Source organism: Sciurus carolinensis, chromosome 6, assembly GCF_902686445.1.
Source record: "Sciurus carolinensis chromosome 6, mSciCar1.2, whole genome shotgun sequence".
In the NCBI taxonomy this organism is placed as follows: domain Eukaryota; kingdom Metazoa; phylum Chordata; class Mammalia; order Rodentia; family Sciuridae; genus Sciurus; species Sciurus carolinensis.
The window spans coordinates 64,586,251-64,613,885 of record NC_062218.1 but is presented as its reverse complement, the minus strand read 5'-3'; the positions used below and the strand labels follow the sequence as shown (position 1 = coordinate 64,613,885).

At 39.7% G+C, this 27,635-nt stretch overlaps 1 protein-coding gene across 1 annotated transcript in view; it reads left to right on the top strand.

The window, feature by feature from the left end:
• Nucleotides 1–27,635, top strand: part of Arsb (arylsulfatase B) — a 196,060-nt gene that overhangs the window by 106,145 nt on the left and 62,280 nt on the right. Inside the window, exon 6 of the mRNA XM_047556044.1 lies at nucleotides 16,574–16,644. Within this exon, the coding sequence (XP_047412000.1) occupies nucleotides 16,574–16,644 (71 nt within the window). The remainder of the gene's footprint in view (nucleotides 1–16,573; nucleotides 16,645–27,635) is intronic.

Below are 27,635 nucleotides of genomic sequence, written 5' to 3'. Positions count from 1 at the left end.
ATACAGACACAAAAATTTAGATAGAACTTATTTTATGATATTAGAAGTAAATTACACATCCTTTTCTACGTGGTTATATTTAGAAGACTATTAAAAAATATTCTTTATAGACATATGCCTCTCTTGCTCATTTTAATGCAAAATCAATAGTCACTTCCTGATGAAAAGGAAATAAAGCAAGAATGTTTAAGCCCAGCAAAATTTGAACTTCAACTCAGGGTATCATCAAGTTTTAATTTGAAGGCTGTTGAGGTTTGAAAACTTGAAGTAGAAAACTTTGGTTCTGATATAGCAACATTTGCAGCATGCTGGAAATCCAATCATTTTTTATTTTTGTTTTGTTTTGGTGGCAAAAGTTTTGTAAACCCTGGCTTATGAAAGTATACAACTGCACTCTGAACCAAAGCTATGTAGCACATTTTGCCAGAGGTGAACTCTGTAGAGAAACAGTTGAATTCATTTTGAATAATTTCCTTTGTCCCCGACTTACTGAGGTTATTATCTTTGGCAAAGTCTACATCATCGATGTTTGTTTGTATTGCCAAATTTTGGATCATAAATCCACATTTCAATTTTCAGATTATCTTGATCATAAGTTACCTTTAAGAGTTTGACCTGTGTCCATTTCTGCCTGCAGAGAAATTGGCAAAATGTCTGATGACCTTTAACTCCAGATTATAAAACGTCTTTCTGCACTGTTAGAATGTTTTCCCGGTGAGAAATCTCTTAGGAGCAGGAGCTCTGTGCTCTTCAACAGCATCCATAATGTTGACTGCAGGGCTATCACCAGAAGATATGGCCAAGAGTATTGCCCAATTTTGCTAAACCATAAGAGAGTGGACTTTTATTTACTATTAAAAAAATTAGTAAAATGTCTGCTCAAAATTCAGTCAAGTTTAAGATTATAAGTTACTGTCTTCATGGTTTTTCAGAGACTGGCTGAAATACTCATTGCTTTTGTGCTAATTGTTTACAAAATAGTAGTGCTTTGCTGTCTTGCTTATTGTTGGCTTTGCATGATCCCTGCCCCATGTACGCCTTGTCCAGCCAGCTGCCACCTGCCACTGTGGAGCCCTGGACTGCTCTGATGCTGAATGCTCTTAACTGTCCACACCCCAAGGACTTTGGGTTACTTCCCCCAACTTCGCCCCCTTTCAGCAAGAAGCAGTGTGGAGATGTCATCACCCATTTTTTCCATAGAAATGGAATGCAGAAATTGACCATGGGGAAATGTAACAGTGGTCCACCTTACGGTTTGAATACAGCCCTTGCTGCTCTGCCACTGCAACTGATTTTTAAAACTGACATGTTTCTTTCTCTTCCTCTTTCCCTGCTCCTCCCTAATTTTAGAACAGGATTACCTTTCTTCCCCCACCGAGACAGAGTTATCTGTCCTTGAGCACACACCCACCATAAGAATAAAGTAATCCAGACTTTGTGGATGGTACCAGAAGTTCTCAGAAATGACTATCTCCCAAATTAATAAGTGAATTACAACTCCAACAAAGAACATGTGGAATGTAGCCTTTGAGTCACCTCTTTAAAAAGCCCTCTGTTCCTGCTGATGAACAGAATCATAGCCGTTGGGACAGGAGTCCCCTGTTTCTCCTTTGCTAGCAAAACAATAAACCTTCATTTCCTTTTTTTTTTTCTTTTCTCAAAAAAAAAAAAAATTCAATCAAGCACTTCAAGATTTATTCTGTGGAAATTCAGCAAATTTAATAAGTGAAGATCTGTTCTCATTCTGCTTCCATTACTGGATTAAAGTTCCTGAAAAAATGATCCAGCCGCGGCCCTGGAGTTGCTGCTTCTTGCAGCATTAGGCAAGCCTCCCTGCAGTGTGTGTGGCAGCACGTTTTGCACTGGGACTGCTGATAATAGGAATCGACCAGTCACATTGATGTCTGGAGCTTCTTTTCCAAAGCAGCAAAAACAAATGGACAGCCAAATGTCAGAGACACTTGATCTGTGCCCAGAGGACTGAAATTTTTTCCAGAAATGGAAATACCATTTTAAAGATGATAGTAGTTTTAGAAAATTCAAAATGGGCTCAGGAATAGGAATGCCAGTGATGGCTGAAAACCAGAGTGGGGCTCTGCTGAGAGTCTGAGAGGCTTCACAGGTTGCATAGTTATCCCTTCCTCTTAGACTTGCTTCAGACCATTGAACTGTTAGGAAACTTACTAGCAGCTCTCAGATGAATGACGGTGTTTGCTACAGGAGAGCCTTGACTGCTTCAGTATACCAGGTGGCATTAACAGATGGTCAGACATTGAGAAAAAAATAAACTTGAAGGTGTTTAGCAAAAGAATCTTTTCAAAATAAAATAAGGAAAAAAATTATATTTTTAAGTGAAGAGAAACATCAGTAATCTGAGGGACAATTTTAAGTGTCCTGGTGAAAAGAATAAGTACATTCATTCTTCCCAAATTAATTAACAGGTCTAATCTCATTTGATCCAATTTTTAAGAAGCATTTTGTATTATTTAGCAAAATATAAAGTTCATCAGAAAAAAATTAAAAAGTAGACATTGTCAAGAACGTTTTCTAAAGTATTATGAAAGAGGGACTGATAACTTTCTTTCACGTATTTAAACATACTCTAAGAAGACAGTGGTTCAAGAGGCGCTGACATGAGAATAGATGAATCAATGTACAAAAATAGATTATAGTACCAAAAAGAATTGAGAACATAATTAAAGTGGTGCTTTTAATCAGTGAAAAGAAAATATTGTTCAATAATCAGTCTAGGTTACTAGGAATAAAGTATAAAGATCAGGCAAAATCAGTGTCTAATTGTCCATTAATTCCATCCAGTATATTGTTCAATCTCACACATTATAGTTTTCACTTAGAGGTTTAGCTTAAGTTTTTTTTTATATCCTCTATGTTTCTATTTAGCTTTCCGAACATACAGAAAATAGTCGTATCAACCATAATAACTGTAAAATGTCCCCTGCTCATTCCAGTATGTGTGCAGTTCTGGGTTGGTTATGATTGATTGTTATTCTTATTATAGGTCATGTTTCCATACCTTTTGATTCAACGTCAGACATTGTATATATTTGCCTTGTTGGATGCTGGATCTTTTTGTAATCTTATTACTATTCTTGCTTTGTTCTGAGATGCAGTTGTTAACTGCATTTGTTTGAGTAATGCTTTATGATTTATAAGGCAAGTGCAGAGCAGTGCCGATTCTCAGGCTAAAATTCCCCACTACTAGAGTCAAAACCCTCTTTAGAAATCTCCTCAGTACCCTGTGAATTATGAGTTTTTCCAGTATAGCTGATGGGAGCAAGGACTTTGCCCACCTGGTGTGAATGCTAAGCACTGTTCCCTGTAATCCTCTTACATGGTTCTTTCCCTAGTGATAAGTAGGTCCCTCACACACAACTTCTGATCAGTACTCAGCAAAATACTCTAAGGGGATCCTCTGCAAATCTCCAGGATTCTCTTCATGCAGTTTTCTTCTACTGGAACTCCAGCTGCCTTGGTCTCCCTGGCACCCAGCTCTGTCCCCTCCATTCAGGGAGTCCCCTGGTCCACCCATCATTTGCCCTTTCCTGCACCACAGCTTGAAAATGCTCTCAAGGTAGTAAGCTGGGAGGATCAAAAGACACTTCCTCCACTTCCCATCTTTCAAGGGTCTTTGTTCGTTGCCTGAATTCTGGCATTTTGAAAACTGTTGCTTCGTGGGTTTTTTTGAGTTGGTTTTAGGCAGGAGGGCAAGCTGATCTTGTTTGCTTTTTTCTCTGTCTTCGCTGGATGGAAGCAAACACTGAAATAAAAATTTACTGTGCCTTTGATTTCTTGACCAATACTACTCTGCAAATTTCCCACTTTCAAGTATTTGTTAATTCAATATAGGACTCAGCTTGTTGAAATGGAATATTGTAAATCTTACAACTCTTCAAAAAGAGTTTCATCTTCTGCATTCAATTTCACAATTATATCTATATATGATATATAGATAGAAAATGTTTGATTATCTTAAATGTTACCAACATTCCATTTTTATATAACCTTCGCCTTAGTTCTTAAATTTGGTTAGTCTTTTGATTAGTTGGTTAGTATTTTAATTTTTCAATATAGGTACATAATTGGTGAGTATTTTCTGAATTTTTACACATGAAAAATATCTTTCTGTTACCTTCAAACATAAATAATAAATTGATAAAGAATTTTTGTCCAATCTTTTCTCCTTAAGATGCTGTAGACATTACCTTATTGTCTTATGGTAGGAACCATTGAAGGAGAGTGCACCAAGTAAATGCAGACAAAAAGAAGCCAACTTGCAGTCTTGGTATGGGACAAGGTAGCGTTTATGGCAAAATCAAGTATAAAGGTAGAAATGGCATAAATGGGGATTTCTTCTTTGACCATATATTTAGAAGTTTAATTTATTTCCAAATATTTTAATACTCAGGAGAATTTCCAAATGTTTAGTTTGTGAATATTTCAGGTTTTTCCTTATTACATTACTTATTTCTGGTTTATTTCTGTTGTGATCAGAAGACGTGCTTTTTATCATTTGGATCACTGTAGTCTTTCTTGGTGTCCATGCCCTGTGCACGTGAACAGAAGGTGGCTCCTGCAGTGACTGAGCACAGTGCCAGACTTTTCTTTGTGATCCACTCTGAACATGTTCATAGATGCCTTTTATCTCCTCGAGTTTGATGACTTGTTTTCATTCTTAGCTTTGTCATATTGTTTTGTTATATTTAGTTTTTACCTTTTATCTAGTTCTTTTAAAATTTAGAACATGGACCCACCATTTGACCCAGTTATCCCCCTCCTCAGTTTATACCCAAAGGACTTAAAATCAGCATACTACAGTGACACAGTGACACATCAATGTCCATAGCTGCTCAATTCACAATAGCCATATTGTGGAACCAACCAAGGTGCCCTTCAATTGATGAATGGATAAAGAAACTGTGATACATATACACAGTGGAATATTACTCAGCCATAAAGAATAATAAAATTATGGCATTTGCTGGTAAGTGGATATAGTTGAAGAATATCATGCTAAGTGAAATAAGCCAATCCCCAAAAAATCAAAGGCCGAATGTTTTCTCTGATAAGTGGATGATGATACATAATGGGGGCGGGAGGTAGAAGGGGAGTAAGAGAAGAATGCAGGAGTTCTGAATTTTGTAGAAGGAAATGGGGTGGGAGGGGGTGGGGGAAGGACAGATAGTAGAATGAGACATAGTATTACCCTATGTACATGTATGACTACTTGAGTGGTGTGAATCTACATTGTGCACAACCATAGAAATGAAAAGTTGTACCCCATTTGTGTACAATGAATCAATATGCAGTCTGTAAAAATAAAAATAAATAAATTTTAAAAAAGAAAGATTTTAAAGCCTGCAAAAAATATTAGAACAATTTGTGTTTTATCTTAGTGTTCATCATCATATTAATATCTTTTGGTAACTCTCTTAGTCCCTTTTTCTTCCTAAGGTTCTACTATTTGGTATACCAACTTTTATTTTTGGTTACTGGGGATTGAACTCAGGAGCACTCAACCACTGGGTCACATCCCCAGCCCTAGTTTGTATTTTATTTAGAGATGGGGTCTCACTGAGTCACTTAGTGCCTTGCACTTAGTGCCTTGCTTTTGCTGAGGCTGGCTTTGAACTCACAATCCTCCTTTTTCAGCCTCTGGAGCCGCTGGGTGTACAGGTGTGTGGCACGTCACCCAGCTGGTATACCAACTTTTAATGGCACCTTTGACTCCCAGTTATTACTCATAAGGAAATCAAGTACTTATTTAACTTTATCCTTTCTCTTTCAATTTTATTATTATTTTTTATTTTATTATTATTGGTTTTTTTTTAGTCAGCTGTTAATCACTGTGACCAAAATACCCATCAAGAACAACTTAGAGGAAAAGTTTATTTGGGGCTCACAGTTTCAGAGGCCTCAGATCATGAACAGCAAACTCCATTGCTCTGGGCCTCAGATAAGGGAGAACACCCTGGCTGAAGCGCGTGGCAGAAGAAATCAGCTCGACATTGCGACCAGGGAGCAGAGAGAGTGCTGTGCTCACCAGGGACAAAACGTAAACCCCAGAGACCTGCTTCCTCCGGTTGGTACCACCGGTTATCGGTGACGAGTTCTGCTTCCTCCAGCGCTGAAGTTTGAACTTTGGAGAAGCACACCGAGGCAAGCATATGAAGCAGTTTTATTTGAAGATAGTAACGTAGACTTCTCCCAGGAGGAAGAAAGGGGCCATGGCTGGTATTCCCGTATCCCAAGGAGGGAGAGCGCCCTGCCCCTTTTATAGACCAAAGTGCCCTCTGTTCTCCTGCTCTCTCCCTTATCTTGTTCATTTCCCGCTGTCCTGTTTAGTGACTAGATGTTGGTGGAATGGCCACGGGGTGAGCAGATGGGCTGGAAGGACCAAGGTGGAGTCCTAGGCAGAAGGGAGCTGCAGCGCAGGGGGCAATGTCTGCTCAGGAGCCGCTTCATGAACAACCTTTTTGGGAGGGGTGGCATCCAAGGGCTCTGGAGACATGAACATTCCCTTCGCCCAGGGGCGGCCTCCAACTCCCTGGACTCAGATCGGCCTCCACTTTCTCGATTTGACCTAATTACCTATTCTATACTAACTACCTGTCTTTAACTCTGGCTTCACTCTCACACCCTACCTTCCCACGGTTAGCACCCAGTTAATCCATATCAAGAGATTAATCCACTGATTAGTTCACAACTCTCCTACCCTAATCATTTCATCTCTGAACATTCTTGCATTGTCTCACACTGAGCTTTTGGGGAACACTTCATATCTAAACAATAACAGCCTTGCAAGCATGAGGCCCTGGGTTCGATCCCCAGCACCGCAAAAAAAAAAAAAAACCCAGAAAAACAAAAACACAAAAAACCAAAAAACAATAACAGTTGTATTATTTTGACTTTGTCAGAATATATGTATAATATTGTTCTCTCCTTACTCACCATTTTGTATTAATCTTAGATCTATAATAGTACGTTCAATGCTAACCACCTGGTTATTTTGAAAGTGTTCACATTTATCTCTTAGTTGTAGGAATTCATCCTTGAACAGACTTCTCAGGATTCTTTGAATTCTTGCATGTCTATTAAAACATTTTCTGCAACCTTAATAATTGAAAAACAGCTTAACTGATTAAAAAAAAACCCTTTTTCATATTTTATTTCTTTGAGGTTCTTAAAAATGTTCAGTCGACTTGTTTTATGTATTGCAGTTGATAAATATAATGTCAGCCTGGTTTCATTTCCTTTGCCAAATAACCAGGTGCTTTTGTCTGGAGGCCTAGAAGATTTTTCATATTACTATTGTTATTGTTATTATTTAAAATCTAAGTCTTTTGATAAATTATGTCTTGAAGTAGACCATGGTAAGTCAGTTTTCCCAGATACTAAGTAGACTCTTTTCATTTAGACATTCAGATCTTCTTTTATTTTAGGTTCTTTTTTATTTATAATTTTAAATACTATATACCATTGTTTTATTTTCTTCTTTAGCAACCTCAAATATAGGCATTATTGAATCTTCTTCACATAGATTTTTGTTTCTATCAGCTTATCCCTGATCTTTTTTGCCTCTTTATTTTTATTTTGAATTACTTTCTCTCTTTTCATTTCTATTTTGTATGTGCCTTCACATATTTTCAGCTATATATAATGTCCCTTAATTTTTGAGATTTTTCTTTTCTTCTTTTCTTTTTGTTAGTTTCTTCCCTTAGCTCAGAACCTGGGTTTTTTATTTTGTCTTATTTGTTCTAATTTGTTATACATGACAGAATGCATTTTGACACATCATTCATAAATGGAGTATAATTTCTCATTCTTCTGGTTGTACATGATGTAGAATTACACCAGTCATGTAGTCATATATGCACATAGGGTAATGTCTGATTCATTCTACTATCCTTCCTACCTCCATACCTGCTCCCTTCCCTTCACTGCCTCTACCTAATCTAAAGTAACTCTGTTCTTCCCTAGCCTCCCCTCTCTCTCATTGTGAATTCATATGTGCATATCAGAGAAAACATTCGGCCTTTGGTTTTTTGGGATCAGCTTATTTTGCTTAGCATGATATTCTCCAGCTCCATCCATTTACCAATAAATGCTATAATTTCACTCTTCTTTGTGGGTAATATTTCATTGTGTATATATACCTCATTTTCTTTTTCCATTCATCTTTTGAAGGGCATCTAGGTTAGTTCCATAATTTAGCTATTGTTAATTGAACTGCTATAAACATTGATGTAGCTGCGTCACTGTAGTATGCTGATTTTAGATCCTTTGGGTATTAACTGAGGAGTGAGATAGCTGGGTCAAATGGCGGTTCCATTCCAAGAACCTGGGTTTTTAAATTTCTGATTTATGGTGTTTTTAAATATTGGAGTTACTGATTTAATTATGTTTAATTCAGGTCAAAATATCATGTAACAGTTTTCCTCTGCCTTGTGACTTTTTCCATAGTAGGAAACTATCTTCATTTGCCAAGAGTTTTGAATTCTCATTTTCTATTTTTTAAAATTCTAGGTAACTTGTATAGATGCTGGATTCTTTTTGTTGCTGTTATTCATGTTTACCTGTTTTTTCTTTTTTTTGTTCCCAAACCTGCAATAGTAGATGATCTGTGGGAATCGGACTTGAATAGTTGTATTTATTTATTTTTTAGTTGAAAGCACCTTCTATTGCTAACAGTAAAGTGCACTTCCTGCCAAAGGGCCGGCAAATGCTGCCTCTTTCTTCCTGGGCTGCCCCCTCATGATTTTATGATAAAAGCTGGATTTAGAAGAACCCAGTTTTTTGGCCACTCCCTACTTTTATGCTGTCCATTCTCCAAAAGGCCCTAGTTCGTCTACCTTTCCTCTCTGAGAATTAGTGCCTGCCCAGGGTTTCCACACTCCCCTTCACACCCCCCAAGTCATAGTCCCCAGTAGCCAGTGCTTTGATCCTCAAGGCATCAGACCTGTGTCAGCATCCTGTCAGTTACAGCGTGACCCTCTACTCAGGGGGCACCTCATCAGACATGATCTGAACCCCTTCCTTTACCCCCTTGCCTTGTACTTCCCTTGTACCCTCCTGCCTTCATTCATAATCCTGGTCTGACTCTGTCCTGGGGTAGGAACCAGTACCAACTTTTCAGGTCTCAGGTGGCATTTCCTCATTTGCGTCCAGGGTTCAAATGTGTCCCTTCTCCTCTTTGTGTGGTAGCCTTTCACTTTGGGTGGTTTTACTTTCTTGCCTTATTAACGTGGTTTTTAGAAGAGATTTAAATTTCAATGGCCGCCATTAATGTACGAGAATATGAACATTCAAGTTCTTAGTTTCTTACTCAAAACAACACCAAACTCTGTAGATAAAGCATTTTATATAGGTGTCAAAGACTACCAAGGGACAATCTATTTATCTATCTGTGTGTATTTTTAAGTTAAAAACAAACTTCAAAAAGCGAGGTGTTATTTTGGAATCCCGACTCTGAATCCCTGTGTTGAATCCCTGTCCCCACCGTTTTGATACAAGAGCTTGTGTTCACAGTATGTCTTGCTCCGAGGGTTCATTCAGATTGTTGTTAGGTGGCTTTCCATTCCAGGAAGCTATACGTCCTGGCATTTCATCCTGTGTTGGTCTGGTGTTTGCTGCCTGGGTGGACACAGAGAAGGAGGAGACTGGGAATGGGCATGGGAGAGGTAAGATGGACCGGTCTGAGGATAGTTAACAGGAGATCATTGCCCATTTTTTGTTTTGTGCAACCCCTGAGCGGTAGAATTAGTCAAAGTAAATCCATTTTTTTCTACTTTCTTCATGATCAGATTTTCTTCTTAAATCCAAGGAGATGTTGTTAATCTCTTCAGCACTGGCGTTAGTAAGAACCCCCTCAGGGCTTTAGCATCTGGTCTTCTCTTTAGTTTCCAACACTGTTGCCAGTTTTCATCTTTTTGCAGTTCTTCGTGGATATTAAAATGGAAATTGGAAGAAGGGCATATTAGCTCCTCCGATTTGTCCTGATACCAACCCAGAAGTGCTACCAATTATTTTTCAGCAACTTTAATAGGAAAAGATTATAACAAGAATGTGATTTGATGATTTTTGATACTACTTTTTTTTTTTTCACATAAGGGAGTTTATTAAGCAAATAGTGTCTCCCTGCAGGGTAAGAGAGAAAATGAGAGGAAAAGAAAGGGAAAGAGAAAGGGCGCGTGCTAGAGAGAGTGGAAAGCGAGGAGGAGAAAGAAAGTGAGTCAGGAGAGAGAAAAGCAAGAGAGAAAAGATCTGATACTACTTTTTTTGAGAGACTTTCTTTAACTTAATAAGCCTCCTTAATAAAACCAAATAATAATGAAAAAGCATCTCTCTGCTCTGTATCAAATAAATTTAATTTACATATTTCCTCACCAAATTTAGTCAAAATTTTGTAATTTCCATGCCTAAACTCTCTACTCATGGTAACGTTTGCGTGTTAAAGGACTGTTCAAGGAGCATAGGAATTAGGCAAATCCAATATTACCCCACACGACAATGAAAAAAATAAATCCTGTGAGGAATTTTACTAGCATAGTGAATTAAAACGTGCCCTCTGATTGGATCTGGTTCACATCTTGTTTCCTGCATTTATTATTTGTAAGACCATGGGCAAGTTACTTAGTATCTACAAGCATTAATTTCCTCATGTGTAAGATGTAACAACAGTAGTACCTATCTCATAAGCACTGATAGGAGGATTTAATGGAAGAATATGTGTAAAGCACTCAGCAGAGGACTTAGAATATAATACAAGCTCAGGATCCTGAAGTGAAAATGCTCACCAAGATAGCAACGCGTACAAAAGGTCAACAGTCTAGAATTACCCTATGGAGCTCACTTTAATGTTTTAATCAGTATTTTTTTTTTCCAAAATTCTCCTCAGAAATTACTGCTATGGCTATTTCTTTTTCTAAACATTGGATACCATCTTCTAGGGTGTGTCTTTTATGACAGATGGTCAGCAGCTAGTGGTAAGAGAAGTATGGAATAGCATTTCACTTATTTGTGGGAAGTGTTTCGCTGCCCCACCCTTCAGCAAGTAGGAGAATGAAGGTCAAAAACTGGAAAGTATGATCTCAGTGTCTAAAACTGTAGACTTTTAGAAAATATTTATAGCATATTGGAAACTAGAGAAGTCTGATCAGTGTCTCCTTGTTCTGTTTTTTTTTTTTAATAAAACTTATCTAGAAAATGTGAAATTTGGAGTAAACTTAAACTGAGTACTGAAAGGTTATCACTGATGATGGTATGCCAATTAACAGGTCGAGAAGGGGATGGATATAAATGATCGATGCTCGTGTAGAGACGTTTGCTGTTACAATAGACCTATTTGTTTATGGAGCCTTAAAAATAAGCTAAGTGGATGGAAACACAGGCATTCAAGTAAACACAGAGCCCATGCATACATTTCACAAGGGAGACAATTTTGCCTGGTTGTGAGGAGTGGGGATTCAGGTGTCAGCCTGCCCGAGTTCCAAACCAAATTCTATCACCTGCTCAAACAGTGATCTCATAACTCATTTGGCGACTCTGTGCCAAGATGGTATTGTGAATCAAATGAGATAATGCATGTGAAGTATTTAGAATATGGCATAAGAAATGCCCTACCAGTCCTAGCTACTTTTATTCAAAATTAAGGACAAAAATAGTTCCAGTTTGGCACATTTCATCCACGCCAATTTCACTGACTTATAGGTAGGCCTCTGTCATTAAATGGTCAATGGTGAACAAATTGCCTCATTTTCCTTACATAGCCATCTACTTTGCTGCCGTAGGCATCAGTACACACCGGGGGTGGGAGCAAGCATGGTGCAGTGTTGACCCTTGGACTGTTCCAGCGATTCCTATCTGAAAGAAGCTCAAGAGAGCTCTGCACTGTCCCTATCAGTCTGAAGCACAAACGCTTGCTGTAATAAAACCACCCATATTACCCTGGCTTACCTAAAACCAGGGCTTTTCATGAACTCGCATGATTATTGAAAAATCACTTCCCATAAACATTAGCAGTCATTATTCAGAGATTTAAATTTCACAAATGGAGTCAATAGACTGTTGGAGATGGTGTTGCTTATACAGCTAAACTATACCATCTGCCTAAACCAAAAAAAAAAAAAAAGGAAGATTCATAGATAACAGATTGTGCTCTATTTTTTAATATGCAGTTCATAATGAGTAGACTGCATGACTTAGCTATGTGGACCCTGGTGTCTTTCTAAAACGAGGCTCCCACATGGTGGAGGACATCATAGCATGTCTTGGAAATTAAAGTTACAGCTACCCCACTGTGTTTCATAAAGGGAACACTTGCCAGCAAGAAGAATGAAGAGAATTAATGTCCCATTTTATCTTCATATTGTTCTTGAATCTGTATGCCAGGGTTTAGTCTTGTATATGTGCTTATATTCCTTCTATGTCTACAGAGTCAGGATCCATATTTTGCAATAAAGGGGGTTTTGTTGCCTCATTTAACTTTCATAACAATCCTGTCACATGAGTACTTTTATCCACATTCTGCTAATAAGAAAAATAAAGCTCAGCCTGGTGTAGTGGTGCACGCCTGTAATCCCAGCCACTCAGGAGACTGAGACAGAAGGATTGTAAGTTCAAGGCCAGCCTCAGCAACTTAATGAGGCCCGAGGCAACTTAGTGAGACCCTGTCACAAAATAAAAAATAAAAAGTGGTGGGAATGTGACTCTGTGGTAAATTTCCCCTGGTTGGATCCCTAGTACCAATAAATAAATAAATAAATAAATAAATGAAGAAAAGAAAAAAATATGACGCATGTTTGTTTAGCCAGTTATTTGTCCTTTAAAGGCTTTGCTCTCGAAGACAATGCTGTACTAAGTATGAGAAAGTGATACCTTCAGAATTAGTTAGAAAGGAGGCTCACTTTCTGGTGCCTTAATTGTATGGATATCCAACTTTAGGACAGTATGGTATATAAGTGAATCATGGAATATTATTGTATTTGTAGCATTAACTAAAAATTAATACATACATATATGATTATATAGAGAGACACAGCCAGAAGGTAGAATATTATATTTCTGCAATCATGGATCCTCTAACCATTTTTTGGGTTTGATAAGACCACTGTTTATTCCTTAGAATAGTAGTGATCACACACTTGATATTGCTGAAACCATGTTATGCATATACAACACATGCTTTTTTTCTTCAACCCACTTTGATATATACACTCTTGAGGAAGAAATTGAATCATATGTTAAAAATTTGTATTCAAGGTAGCTAGATCCCTATTCAGAGTATATTAAGGGACTGGTTGTAGGAAGTTATCAATAGTTTTTTTTTTTTTTTTGCAGTGCTAGGGTTTGGACCCAGGGCCTGGTGCATGCTAGGGAAGCACTCAGCCACTGAATTATATCCCCAGCCCTTTTTATTTTGAGACAGGGATCTCACTAAGTCACCCAGGTTGACCTCTAACTTGCAATCCTCCTGCCTCTGCCTCCCTAGTAGCTGGGCCTACCACCATGTGCCACCCGGCCCAGCCTGATTAGTGCATTTTAAAAGTAGAATTGCAGCTTATGATAGGCAGGATTTTGGCACCTCGTTGTCTCCTGATGATTCTGCCCATGGATTTTTTTTTTCCAGTGAATCATTAGTCAGCTAAGATTAGTCATAACTTTTGGGGTTCAAAAATTCATCTTATTAAGTTTCCTTATTTTGAAGTACTCTTCTGAATCATGGAAAAAAAGAAATGAATGAATTATATACATATAAACTCTCTGTAGAGTTATTGGAAACACATCCTTTATTTAACTGTGTTTACTATTGAGTGTTCCAGGAAACTCTGCTTTAAAGATGAATAGTTATTTAGCAATATAAAACCTGAAATTTCTGGATGCCTACCCACCCCACTTCATTCTTGCCTTCCTTTGAATTGAATGAATTTTGTTTTGATTTTCTGTAGTCCAGAAAAAATTTATTTGTTTCTAATTGTTACCCTAAAAATTTAGCACACAAGTTTTACTTGGTTAAATCTTTATTTTACGTCTATTTTTTATTTTTTAGTTTTACAGACTGCATTTTGATTCATTGTACACAAATGGGGTACAACTTTTCATTTCTATGGTTGTGCACAATGTAGAGTCACACCATTCATGTAATCATACATGTACATGGGGTAATACTGTCTGTCTCAGTCCACTGTCTTTCCTTCACCACCCCCTCCCACCTCATTTTCCTCTACACAATTCAAAGTTCCTCCATTCTTCTCTTACCCCCCTGCTACCCACCCCTTAAGTATTATCATTCACTTATCAGAGAAAACATTCAGCCTTTGGTTTTTCGGGCTTGGCTTATTTCAGTTAGCATGATATTCTCCAACTCCATCCATTTACCAGCAAATGCTGTAATTTTATTCCTCTTTACAGGTGAGTAATATTCCATTGTTTATATATACCACAGTTTCTTTATCCATTCATCAATTGAAGGGCATCTCAGTTAGTTCCATAATCTAGCTATTGTTGAATTGAGCAGCTATGAACATTGATGTGGCTGTTCTCTGTAGTATGCTGATTTTAAGTCCTTTGGGTATAAAGTGAGGAGTGGAATAGCTGCTTCAAATGATGGGTCCATTCCAAGTTTTCTGAGGAATCTCCATACTGCTTTTCAGAGTTACTTGGTTAAATCTAATCAATAGCTTTGCCCTCTTCCCAAATCATATAAACTTAATAATGCTTTCATTCTGATTTTCCTTCCTTGCTATTATAATCCAGAATCTGAAGTCTGATTGCTTGTTTTTAAGTCTACAAATTACACATCATCACCTTCTTCATTCTGTTTCCTTTTTCTTGTATTTACCATTTCTTCTTGCACATTATTCCTACTTGCATTCAAAGATTTTAGGATCAAACCCTAGTTCCTGGCATTTGGGATGGGGTGACCATCCCCAGGATATATCCATAGCTAGTTAAGTGCCTCAGGAAGCAAATGAGAAGAGAGGGTCCTAGGAGATATGCTTTAGCCTCAACCCCCACCCAACCCTGCAGTGCTATCCCTGAGTATTAAAATAAGGACTAGAGGCAACCAGTCCCTGAGGACTGGCAACATCCCTAAGTATAGTCCCTTCCAATCTCTCTAGTTATTGTGTTTTGTGGACTAGAGAGGGGCAATATAATCTTATAGGGCCTCAAAGTTAAATATGCTGAATTTAAAGGACTGTCATTTATTCTGACATTGTGTCCTTCCTACCCCGCCCCCACTTTTTTTTTTTTTTCTGTTAAAATTACCTCTATTCTAGGAAGCATCGATGATGGCAGTTGAAGTTTTTCGGTTTGACTTTTAATTAATTAATTAAATTTGGTTTTAACATTTTCTTACTTGGCAAACACAAATTTTACAAATCACTACTCAGAATTTTTGAAATTTCACTAGTCCTTGAAATCCCAAATGATCGTTATAAATGCCTGGCTGTGAGTTTGGTGTGTGGACTTTAGGCCATCTGAAAGCACATTTTTCTTGATTATGTCAATTAACTTGCTGGTTATTCAGATAGTGCACAAATCCGTGGTGTCAACAGTATTTTCCAGCCTTTTAGTACATAGTTGAAGATTTTCGGATTATCAAGCAGGCCTCAGTACTCTCCTGATAATTGAAATTCTGCTCAACAATTTCCATAAGGCTAAGTCTATACTAACAAAATACCCTGGCTACTTCATACATTCCTCACATACATCTGGTGGTGTTTATTCTCCCATTTCTTAAAAAAATACTGCTTTGAGAGTCATATGACCCAGTAGTCTTTCAGTGACTTACTGTGTACCTTCCTCATTTGTAAAAGGACAGAATTGGACTAAGTGGTCTCCAAGTTTCAGCACTAATATAGATTGTAACTGCAGTTGTATGTAGGTTTTTTAAAAAAGTGTCAGGGAGGTCTCTTTCACATTTGTTTGTATTAAATCTACGATCCACTTTGGTATGGGAGAAATTAAGGTTTGTGATGTAGGCCAATCTTTACAAGGCCTACTGCATCTGTGATAGGGGTGCTGCCATTTGGGCAGATGCTCTTTCTTCGTTTCCTGGAAAGTGACCCATATGAAGTTGTCACAGAATGACTGGACTTCTCTTTTCTCAGGTGCAAAGAATGGTTATGTTTAAATACAGCCGTGGTGTTTATCGCAAAAGGTCACAGGACTCGTTTATTTTTATATCATCATATGCTTGACACTGAATTTTTTGTGTGAAGTGTTCAGTTATTGTTACAAAGTAGACAAATGATGATATACAGCAGCCACTGTCTTTGGAGACTTTGAATTCATGACAAAATTGTTAACTGGCAGGTTTGTTTAATACAGTTTTTAGTTGTTGACAGACACAATACCTTTATTTTATTTATTTATGGGTGGTGCTGAGGACCAAACCCAGGGCCTCACACATGCTAGGCAAGCGCTCTACCACTGAGCTACAACTGCAGCCTAAGGTTTGTTATTTTCTACAAGTACAAGGAAAGGAAGTATTAAAATAACCCATGCCCATTTGAGAGAGGAAATTAACATTTCCTAAAAAATTCTTTTCTAGTGAAGGAAGCCCATCCCCAAGAGTGGAGCTGCTGCATAACATCGACCCGCAATTTGTAGACTTCTCTCCATGTGAGTACCCAGTTCATTGCTACTGCAGTGAATCTCTTTGGCTCAAAAGATGGTTTTATTACCTACTAGTTTTTTCTTTGTCCATCTGAGTTGCTGTAAAGGTAAACAGTTCTTCATGACACACAGTCTACTAGTCCTACTGTGGCTTTGACACCACAGAGGGCAGTATGTTGCCAGAGGAGCACGGGGGAATGAATCAGGAAAGGTGAGTTTTATGCTTGGCTCTGCCATTACCGGCTGTAGAACCTTTAAGCCATTTCATTGTCTGTATCATGGCTCTCCCCAGCTACTAATGGAAAACCCATGGGGAGCCCCTTCTCACTGCAGATGTCCTGTTCTTGCCTGAGAGATCCAGAGTCTTCTTCCAGAAAACACACCATCAAATAGGCCACTGCAGGGCCCAGGGTGGTGTGAGCCACCACCTTGTCTAATCAGGTTGGCCAGGTGCTGCCCACCCTGGCTGAATATGACAGGTGTGATTTTTCTAGCAATCCTGGAAGTAATTCAGCTCAAATCTGTCTGCCGCCTAAATTAATCTTTAAGGAGCCTTATTAACCTTTCAGGGAAGGGACATTTAGTGCTTTTGGATGGCAACAGATTGTCATGGTCCTGTATAAATACCATGCTAGTGGCCCTAATGCCCCTAGTATAGTGAGTTTGTTCCGGGAAGGCCTTAATAATTGGGCCCTTTGCCCAGATGTCATTGTGATGCTCATCTCAAGACTATTTTCAGAAAACAGCACCCTCACATTCCCTGTGTTCACGTGGGTGCTCACATCCCCCCTTTCTAGAAACACTGTCGTCCTTAGTTCAGCTGTCCTCACTGTGCACTCTGCAGTCTCTGCAAAAAGGTGCCTGCCACAGATTGCCCTGTTCAGAGAGTTCTGCTCCGAGCTGCCCCACAGCAATTCTAACGGTGTCATTGGGACTCAGGGCCCAGCTCAGCTGGCCAGCTGCACTCTGGGCACTCCTTGTCTTGTTCTTCCCGAGCTAGACAGTGCCTGCCATTCCCAAGTGTGCAGAGCATCATACCTCTGTCTTGAATAAGCTTTTCCCAGCTTGAAACCCTTTTCCTGCCTCTCCAGTTTCTCAAAGCCCAGCCCAACGTCCCCCTCTGTGAGTTCCTCTCTGCGTCCCTTTGTATGTGTCTCTGAAGAGCATCCACACATTTTTATGTTTGTGCACTTCCCATTAAGCTCAGAGCTCCTGGAAGTCAGAGCCTGTGACTTACTTATCTTTTTATCCTTATCAGTTTACAAAAATCCCCAGCACTTGGTAGGCATTTAGTGACGATTACTTGATAATTGACTGGACAATTTGAAGAGAGTTGGGATCAGTAAAGACCAAAGTGGACGCATTAACCTGGAAAGGAAAGGCCCAGCAACTTCTCTCTCTGTCTCTCTCTCTGTCTCTGTCTGTATCTCTGTCTCTGTCTCTGTCTCTCTCTCTCTGTCTCTGTCTCTCTCTTTCTTGTGCTGGAGAGGGAACCTTGGCATTGCCGATGCTAAGCAAGCACTCTGCCACCACTAAGGTTTAGCTCCATCCCAAGAAATTTCTGTTGCTGTTGGAGTATATGTTACCGGGACAGGCAAGAGTACCGTTGGAGCCCTGAGGATGGTAAGAACAGTCTAGATTTGTGCTGTCTAGGACGGTAGCCACTGGCCATTGTGGCAATTAAGCACTTGAAATGTGGGCAATTATGGATTGAGATGGGTTATAACCATAAATACACATCAGATTTTGAAGACTTAATATGCATGTACTATACTTGATATATATTACTTGTAATATACTTAGGTACTTGATATATAGTGTCGAAATGTCAATGCTTTGGCTGTATTAGGTTAAACATATTATTAACATGATGTTTCATCTTTTGGCCTAGCAATAATTTTTTTTAATTTGTCCTCGTTAGTTATACATGGCAGTGGAATGCATTTGGACACATCATACGTAAATGGAATACAACTTCTCCTTTTTCTGGTTGTACGTGACGTAGACTCACACTGGTCATGTAGTCACACATGCACATAGGGTAATAATGTCCAATTCTACTATCCTTCCTGCTCCCATACTCCCTCCCCTCCCTTCACTCCCTTTTGCCTAATCCAAAGTACTTTCTTTCCTAGACCAACCTCCTTATTGTAAGTTAGCATCTGCATATCCGAGAAAACATTTGGCCTTTGTTTTTTTGGGATTGACATATTTCGCTTAGCATGATATTCTCCAGCTCCATACATTTACTGGCAAATGCCATAATTTCATTATTCTTTAAGTCTGAGTAATATTCCATTGTGTATATATACCACATTTTTAAAAATCCATTCATCTGTTGAGGGGCACCTAGGTTGGTTCCATAGTTTAGCTATTATGAGTTGAGCTATCAATAAATATTTTAATTTATCTGTTTCTTTTTCCTTTTTTAAATGTGGCTAATAGAAAACTCCAATGACATATGTGACTTGCAGTATATTTCTATTGGTCTAAAAGAACTGTTCATTTTATCCCCACATTTTTTTATTGGTACATTATAGTTGTTTATAATGATGGAATTTTGTTGCATTTTTATACATGCACACACTATAACAACAAAATTAGGCCAATATCACTCCCCAGCACCCCTCCCCACCCATCTCCCACCCCTTGGTTCCTTTCTTCTACTGATCTCCTTTTGATTTTCATGAGATCCCCTCCTCCACCTCTCTTTTCCTTTTCTCTCTCTAGCTTCCACATTTAAGAGAACACATATGACCCTTGACCTTCCAAGTTTGACTTATTTTGCTTAACATAATGGTCTCAAGTTTCATCTATTTTCCTGAAAATGACATAATTTCATTTTTCTTTATGACTGAATAAAGCTGCATTGTGTATGTATGCCAGATCTTCTTCATGCATTCATCCATTGACAGACACCTAGGCTGGTCCCATAGTTTGGCTACTGTGAATTGTGCTGCTATGAACATGGGTGTACATGCATCGTTATGGTATGATGACTTTAATTCTTTAGGTTAAATGCCAAGGAGTGGTATGACTGGGACAGAGGGTAATTCCATGCCTAGTCTTTTGAGGAACCTTCATTCGGTTTCTGTAGTACTAATTTACCATGCCAACAGTGGAAAAGTGTTCCTTTTTCTCCACATCTTCTCTAGCATTTATTATTATTTATATTCCTGGTGACTACCATTCTGACTGGTATGAGATCAAATCTTAGTGTAGTTTTGACTTGTGTTCCCCTAATTGCTGATGATGTTGGACATTTTTTCATGTATTTGTTGGCCATTTGTATTTCTTTGATTAATAAGTGTCTGTTTAATTCATTTGCCCATGTATTAATCGGGTTATTTGCTTTTTTGGTGTACGGTGTTTTGAGTTCCTTATATATTCTATATGTTAACCTTCTGTCAGAATATTGGCTAGCAAAGGTTTTCTCTCATTCTGTAGGTTCTCTCTTCACATTCCTGATTGTTTGCTGTGTGGAAACTTTAATTTGATGCCACCCTATTTACTAACCCTTGGTGTTATTTCCTGAGCTTTTGGGATCCTATTGAGAAAGTCACTGCCTGTGCCTTTAAGTTGGAGTATTGACTCTACATTTTCTTCTAGGAGTTGCATCATTTGTAGCTTAATTCCTAGGTCTTTGATTAGAAGGACTGTTCTTGAAGGTGCTAAGAAATGGTTGATCAACTGTACAAAAGGATCACAGACCTATGATTAGTTACTGTGTGGCCTCATCAGTGAGTCTTAAACTTTCTCTGCCCCTCACACCTAAGAGAGAAAATACATTCCAGACACATCAAAAAATCAGAGGAAAATATTGGGAAGGCAGGAATGGTTTCTAAAATTTCTGAGTAATTTAATGCACCCAGTAGAACCTAAGGCCAGGGGAAGTGCAGAATGTGCTGCTCACATTATAATGGCTATAAACTCTCTTCACCGGCTAAGTTCCACCTGCAGATAAAAAGCCACGAGTCTCCACACTCACCTGACTGTGTTTTGGTTTGGCATTAGAAGTGGCAGCTTGAGAGCTGTGTTCCCGTGTGGCCACCTGGCACTGCTTACAGCAAGGTCCTTAGTGTAGCCTGCTATAATTTTTGCTGCCTTCCCTAAAGTACTCCTAGAAAAATATTAGCACAGGCAGAAGTTTCCTGCTGTGTAAAAGTTAGTAAGGGCATGGGAATCAGAATAGAGAACTGTCTTAATCTTACCACCCATGGACTATAAGGATATTAGTTACTGTTCTTAGATTCAGTTTCCTACATATTATTTGGTGGCCTTGATCAGGCCTGTTATTGTTGCCATAATTCAGAGATGCTTTCTGACCTTCTGCTTCATCCACCACTCTGAAGCCTTCCCCACCAGCTTGGGACCCCTGTTTTGATTACTGCTTGCAGTGAGGGACATTGCGAGGCCCTTGCATCAACATAGAACTGTACTCCCTGTTGGTTCACACAAATAGGATGTCCTATGTAGTCTGTGCCTTTGGGAACAAAGTGGTAGCCTCTTCCTCCTACAGAGCCATACTGTGGGCCTTTTCTGCCCTGCTTTTATTTTCACTTCTGTCTACTGTGATGCAGAAGTAGAAATAAAAAGAGAGTTATCTTTGGGGCTGGTGTTTCTTAGAATGATGTTAAAGCCAACTTTCTTTGCAATTATTTATGGGGGGGATTAAATCCAACCATAAGAAAATATGTTCTTATAGGATAACCATATCTGGGAATTGGATTTATAAACTACATTCTATGAATATGTTCTGGTAGGTTTGGTGGAATGAAATCAGAAAGCAGCCAGTCTCAGGTGTAAATGAAGAAGTAACATCTGAATCAGTTTCATCAAAGAAACAATTGTGTGTTTTCTCTCCCCAACGCTTCCCAGATTGATTGTGCAAATGTATGGGAGAAGAGGGTGGTGTTTCACCTCCACCTGCCCAAACCCCTCTTCCTCAGTTTCATCTTCTATGAAGACTGAATTAAGTGAGCTCTAAGGTCCCTTCCAGGTTCAATGCTCGGTGGGTCTCTATATAAACAGAACCTCAAAGCAGAAAAATATGATTGCTCAGTTTCTGTCCTTTGACACCTGACTAGAAAGGATGCACTCATTAGTAAGTATCGAGTTGCCAAAGATGTAGTCATAAATAGGTGAATACAAGAGGAAATGTTAGAAACATGATAAGCACTAGAATAATTTGAATTATTACATGATTTTGTTATTGTTACATCCTGCTCACCTTTCTGATCCCCATTCTCAAACATTAACCCATTGATCCACTTTGAGATCTCCTGGGCCCCCCTTGTATTTTTCTTTTTTCTTTTTTGTTTTGGTACTTGGGATTGAACCCAGGGGCACTTTACCACTGAGCTACATGCTTAGTCCTTTTTTTTTTTAATTATTTTTAATGTTGAGAGAGTGTCTTGGTAAGTTTCTTAGGGCTTTGCTAAGTTGCTGAGACTGGCCTCGAACTTGAGATCCTCTGGTCTCAGCCTTCTGAGTCTGGGATTATGGGTGTGCACCACCACACCTGGATTTTGCTCTCCCTTTAATGAATCTTCTTGAAGATTATGGGCCCATGTCTCCTCCAGTCATGGTCATGTGACTAGGCATTGGATGTTTCCCAGGGAAGCCTGCGTCTACCTGGCACCAACTTCTCTCAGAGACTGGTTTCTTGGATTCCAGCAGCTACTCCACCCTGCCCCTCTTATTCAGAGTATAGGGCATACCCAGGGTCTTTCTTGGCTGAGGGAGTTAGGATTCTTTTTCATGGTCATATACCCTTGGTAGGTTGTGACTTGAGTAAAAAATACCCAAAAACTGGAACAGAAGATTGGTGTAATACACAAACACACATGCAATAGAAACCACAGGATGTTTCATAGACCAGAACATTCACAGTTCTGCAATAGAGCACAAGTCTGAAAGATGCATAGATCACAACCATTAGGATGACCACCATGGCAGTGATGGGGAGGTGTTGATGTTGATGACTTTTATGGTTTGGACCTTAGTATTTCCTGAAAAGTTCATGTTTTGAAGCATGATCCCCAGTGGTACAGAAAGGCTTAGAGGTTGGGTTTTTAAGAAATCATGCAAGCCATAACCTCATAGTGGATTGAATCATTTGATGGATTAATAATTTGAATGTACAGCTGTGGTAACTATAGGCAGATGGGGCATGGCTGGAGGAAGTAGGTCACTAGGGGTAAGCCTTTAGGGATTGTATCTTGTCCCTGGCCTCTCCACACCCCCGCCTTTAGCCAAAGGCATGAGCTGAGAAGCTTCCTCTACCATGTCCTTCTGCCATGATGTTCTGTCTCACCTCAGACCCAGAGTAATGGAGTTGGCCAACCCTGGACTGAACTTCTGATACTGTAAGCCCAAAATAAACTTTTCCTTTTTCAAGTTATTTTTGTTGGGTATTTTAGTTGCTGCAACAAAAAGATAACACAATGATAGTGTGAAGAAATTGGCACCCATGTGCACTGTTGGTGGGAATAAAAAATGGAATAGCCACTGTGGAAAACAGTACTGTGGTTTCTCAAAAAGTTACAAATAGAATTATAATAGGGCCAAGCAATTCTTCTGGGTATAGTCAAAAGAATTGAGAGCAGGAGCTTGAACAGATAATTTTACACCCACACTCACAGTAGCATCATATATGAGAGCCAAAAGGTGGAAGTAACGCAAGTGTCCTTTGAAAATGAATGGATGGGGGCAGGATGTAGCTCAGTGGTACAGTGCTTACCTAGCAGGTGTGAGGCCCTGGGTTCAATACCTTGCTACATTCATGAAAGAAAAGGAAGGAAGGGCAGGAGGGAAGGAGAAAAAGAACAGATAAGAAAATGTGGCAAACTATGCTGGAATATTACTCTGTTTTAAAAAGGAAGGAAATCTTAGTACATGCTGCAACATGGATAAACCTTAAGGACAGCATGCTAAGTGAAATAAGCCAGTCACAAAAGGACAGATACTATGTGATTGCACTAATATGAGATACCTAGAGTAGTCGGATTCATGATGGTTGCCAGTGGCTGAGGGGAGAGGGAATGGGGAATTGTTTTTTTAATGGGTATAGAGTTTTAGTTTTGATAGATGAAAAGAATTCTAGAGACAGATGGTGGTGATGGCAGATCATCAGTGAGAATGCATTTAATGCCACTGATTGTACCATTAAAAATACTTAAAGTGGTGAATTTTGTCATTTGTATTTTACCACAAAGTAAAAGATTTAAAACAAGAAGGGTAAGGTCTGAGTCTTTGCATTACTGCCATATGACCAGTGTGTAGCATGGAGCCCAGATCATCGTAAATTCTCAGTAAATACTTGTTTATGAGTAAATGAACAGACTAATTGGTAAAAACCACTGTTTTATCCTCTCATAGCCTTTCTGGAACCTAAAAGTGCCCCCAGATGGCAGTTTCTCTTCTCCTTTCAAACCCTGATCCTACATCCTACATGTTGTGCCTAAATAAAAGTAACTTTAAAGACCCAAGTCATTTGTAATTAACATGATCATATACAGATGTTTGAAAGTATTCATTTATTTATACATGACTACCCTTACCATTCCCGGCACTGAAAATAACCAGAAAGGTGGCAAGGCATTTTTCCTGCCCATTTCATTCTTTTTCCCCCAGAGCTCCTTGATAGGCTAATAGCGATTTAGAAAGCCCCTGCCTGTGGTCTCTGTTGGGCTCAACTTGACTTCCCTCTGGGTCTGGACACAGCCTCTTCTGGTGACTCCCTCTACCTTCAGGCCTGTTCCTGCCTGCTTAGAAAGGTCCTTTTTTTTTTTTTTTTTTTTTTTTTTTTTGTTTCACTGGTCCCTGGCCCTCTCAGAGCCCCACATCTGGCTCTGCTTTTATCTTCTGCCAACCCCTCAGCCTGTGTCAGGTGTGTGGGCTGTAATTGCTTTCCTGTATCCTTTGAGGGAGATTTCTGTTGATCTTTGTAAGCTTTGTTCTCAGGTAGCCTTGAAAGTATTTTAGCTTTGGTTCAAACAGTACTTTTTCTATTCCCTTCCAAGAAAAATCTTCAAAATTATGTTTTCTTCTCTGGATGAGTCCATTTTCTGTGGCTCTAACAAAATACCTGAGACTGGGTACTTTATAAAGAAAAGAGATTTATTTAGCTCACAGTTCTTGAAGTAAAAATTCCAATACCAGGTGCTCCCATCTGTTTGGCATTTGGTAAGGACCTAGTGATGGATGCAGTAAGATCACATGTGGAAAAGATCATGTGGCAAGAGGGGAAACTAAGAGGGGTGATGGGGCGGGGCTCGCTCTTAATAATGATTCTTATTGAGGGAACTAATTCAGGGTTCCAGGAAAACTGTAGCAATTCCTTCTCAGTTCAGTGCTCTCACTGACCTAACCAGCTCCGAACAAGACCCACCTCTTAATGATCCCACCACCTCAACACCACAGTGAGGACAAGGCCTCCAACACATGAGACCTCGAGGGACAAACCACAATCAAACCATAGATACCTTTACCTTTAAAATATTTCTTTTTAATAGGCCGACCTAGACTCAGTGTCTTTCTCCAGCAGGACAGGGTGGACAATAGAAATAACCAGAGAGAGTCCCGGCGATGGGATGGCACCATTCAAGCTGACTTGTGGGAAAGCTTGGAAACATCTAAAGTGTGGAGAGCAGTTCTGACCCCAGGGGGCCTGGATTCAGCTCTGCTTGGGTTCCAGGGCACTCCAGTGGCAAATGCTGTACATTCCCAGGTAATGATCCAGCCCCATCTGAGACCACAACTCACCTTGGAAATCAGAGGAGGCGATGAAAAGAATTCTAGAGATGGATGGTGGAGATCTGTGCTCACCAGAACACTTTCGCAATCTAGTTGTGTAAATGTGTGTACATACTTAACGCATGTAAGACACCCAGTTCTGCTGGGAGAAGCTTGTCTACAGATGAAAGATGCTGACGGAGTTAGCACTTACCGCATCACCAAAGGATCTGTCTTCAAAGGGATTGTGTACAGCTTTGTTACTACCTCATCTAAAGTCCTCTTCTCGTTAACGGTTGTGATGAGAAGTTATTTCTGCTCATGATTATAGGGTGAAAGAGCGGTCTCCCTCCCTGTCCTCTCTCACACATTTTCTGCGGTACACTTGCCAAATCTACTCAAGAGCCGAGACTCATCCAGGTTCAAATGCTTCCTCTTCAGAGCAACATTCACATCCGTTTCCCAGAGTTATGCTGCTTTTTCTGAGATTATTTATCCCTAAATGCTGATGGCCGTGATGTGCCAGGCGCGGCTGTATGTTCCACAGATCAACGAGAGTTTAAGTTTTGTTAGAAGCTGGTCTGGAGGAGGTATCACCACTGCCTCCGCCCTCCCTGCCTGAAGGCCGTCAGGATTCCCAGCTGCCCAGAGTCAAGTGCAGACTCCCAGCCTGCCTCCCACAACCTCAGACATTCAGCCAAAACCACCTTCAGTTACCCTCCCCTTCCTCCTTCTCTTACCCTCCTGTCCCTTTGTTTCTCTGCCCCTTCTTTGGGACCCAGTTGACACCACTACTCCAGGAAGTCTTCCCTGATTCTTCCAAACTTCAGTCCCTGAGTTTCTCTGGAGCCTGCAGGGACACTGAGCGCCTGTTACCTCACACTGCAGTTACCCAGATTCACTGTTTCCCAGCCAGAGCCGTGAGTGCCAAGGGGCCAGACTTCATCCAGCTCTCTCGGTGCCTTTTGTTGAGGAGAATCATACCTACTGAAAGAATGCAGGCTAACACACGAATAATTATTAGCTCATCTGAAGTTATCAACTCATGTGAATAGAATAAACCTAGCAAGAGTAATGATAGTATCATACATTATTTTCACATCACTTTCACTTCTTTCTGGGCGTATTTGTGAAGTAGCAACTCAGAGGCAACTATTTATGTTCCAACCTGAAATTAGATATTGACAGAACACAAAGAGGTGGGATGCTCAAGGTCACCAGCTACACATTGTTGCTCACTGCACAGACGACCAGAGGCTGCAGGCGCCTGGGCAGTCAGCTAGTCCACCCCTCCTCTAACTCAGGTGAAAAAACTGAGGCACCAGGTCCCCCACTGCTGTTACACGTTGGAGCTGGAACTGAGGCTTTCCAGGTCCAGGCCTATCACATTTGTCAAATTCTACTGATTCTGGGGGTCTCTTTGCTTGATGTCCTCTACTTGATTATTGGGAGAAAGGCACCAGACCTCAGTGACAATCATTTCTCCTCAATGGGGCATGCTATGTGTAAATGAGATGAGACAAACTGGTCTAGTAGTAACACCAGCCTTGCTGGTTTCAGGTGTCATCTGACTCTGTGGATGGCAGCTTCTATTCCTAAAGCTGGTCCTGAGAATCCTGCTTGTGCCTTGTACTGATCACACTGGAAGTGGGAGGAGCAGTGGCTGGGGACAGGCAGTGTCATCTCATGAAACATAATTTGGGGGTATCAAAATGTATAAATGCATTCTACTGTCAGGTACAGCTAAGTAGAACAAATAAAATTTTAAAAATTAATTAAAAAGGCAAAAGAAAACAAACGAACAAAAAAATCTAAACTATCAAACAAACAAAACCAAAACTGGATTAGAACACCAGCTTTGGCTTATTTCTTGAGGCCCTGTGGATAAGTTCTTCTAGTCATCAGTTTCATTTTCTATATCTTGGGGACAGTTACAGTAAGCTCCTGTAAATACGTCCATCTGTCACAAGCAGTGATTACATTCTAGCTATTGGGGCTGGGGAGGACCAGGGAGGCTGCACTTCTTGCTTTATGAATTTCTCAGTTTTAAATTTTGGTGATGAGCACACAGAACTTCCATAATCAGAAATAAAACCATCAAGATGCACTTTTGAAAGCAAGATCCAAGGACCCTGGTTAGAACATGCTGCCTGCAAAGCTGCTGCTCTTGCTGTGGGCAGTAATTCCTTCTGCCCACTGTCCTGGTCAAAGGCCAGTGTGTGACAGGTTCTCCTCGACTTTCAGACCTCAGACCCTGATTT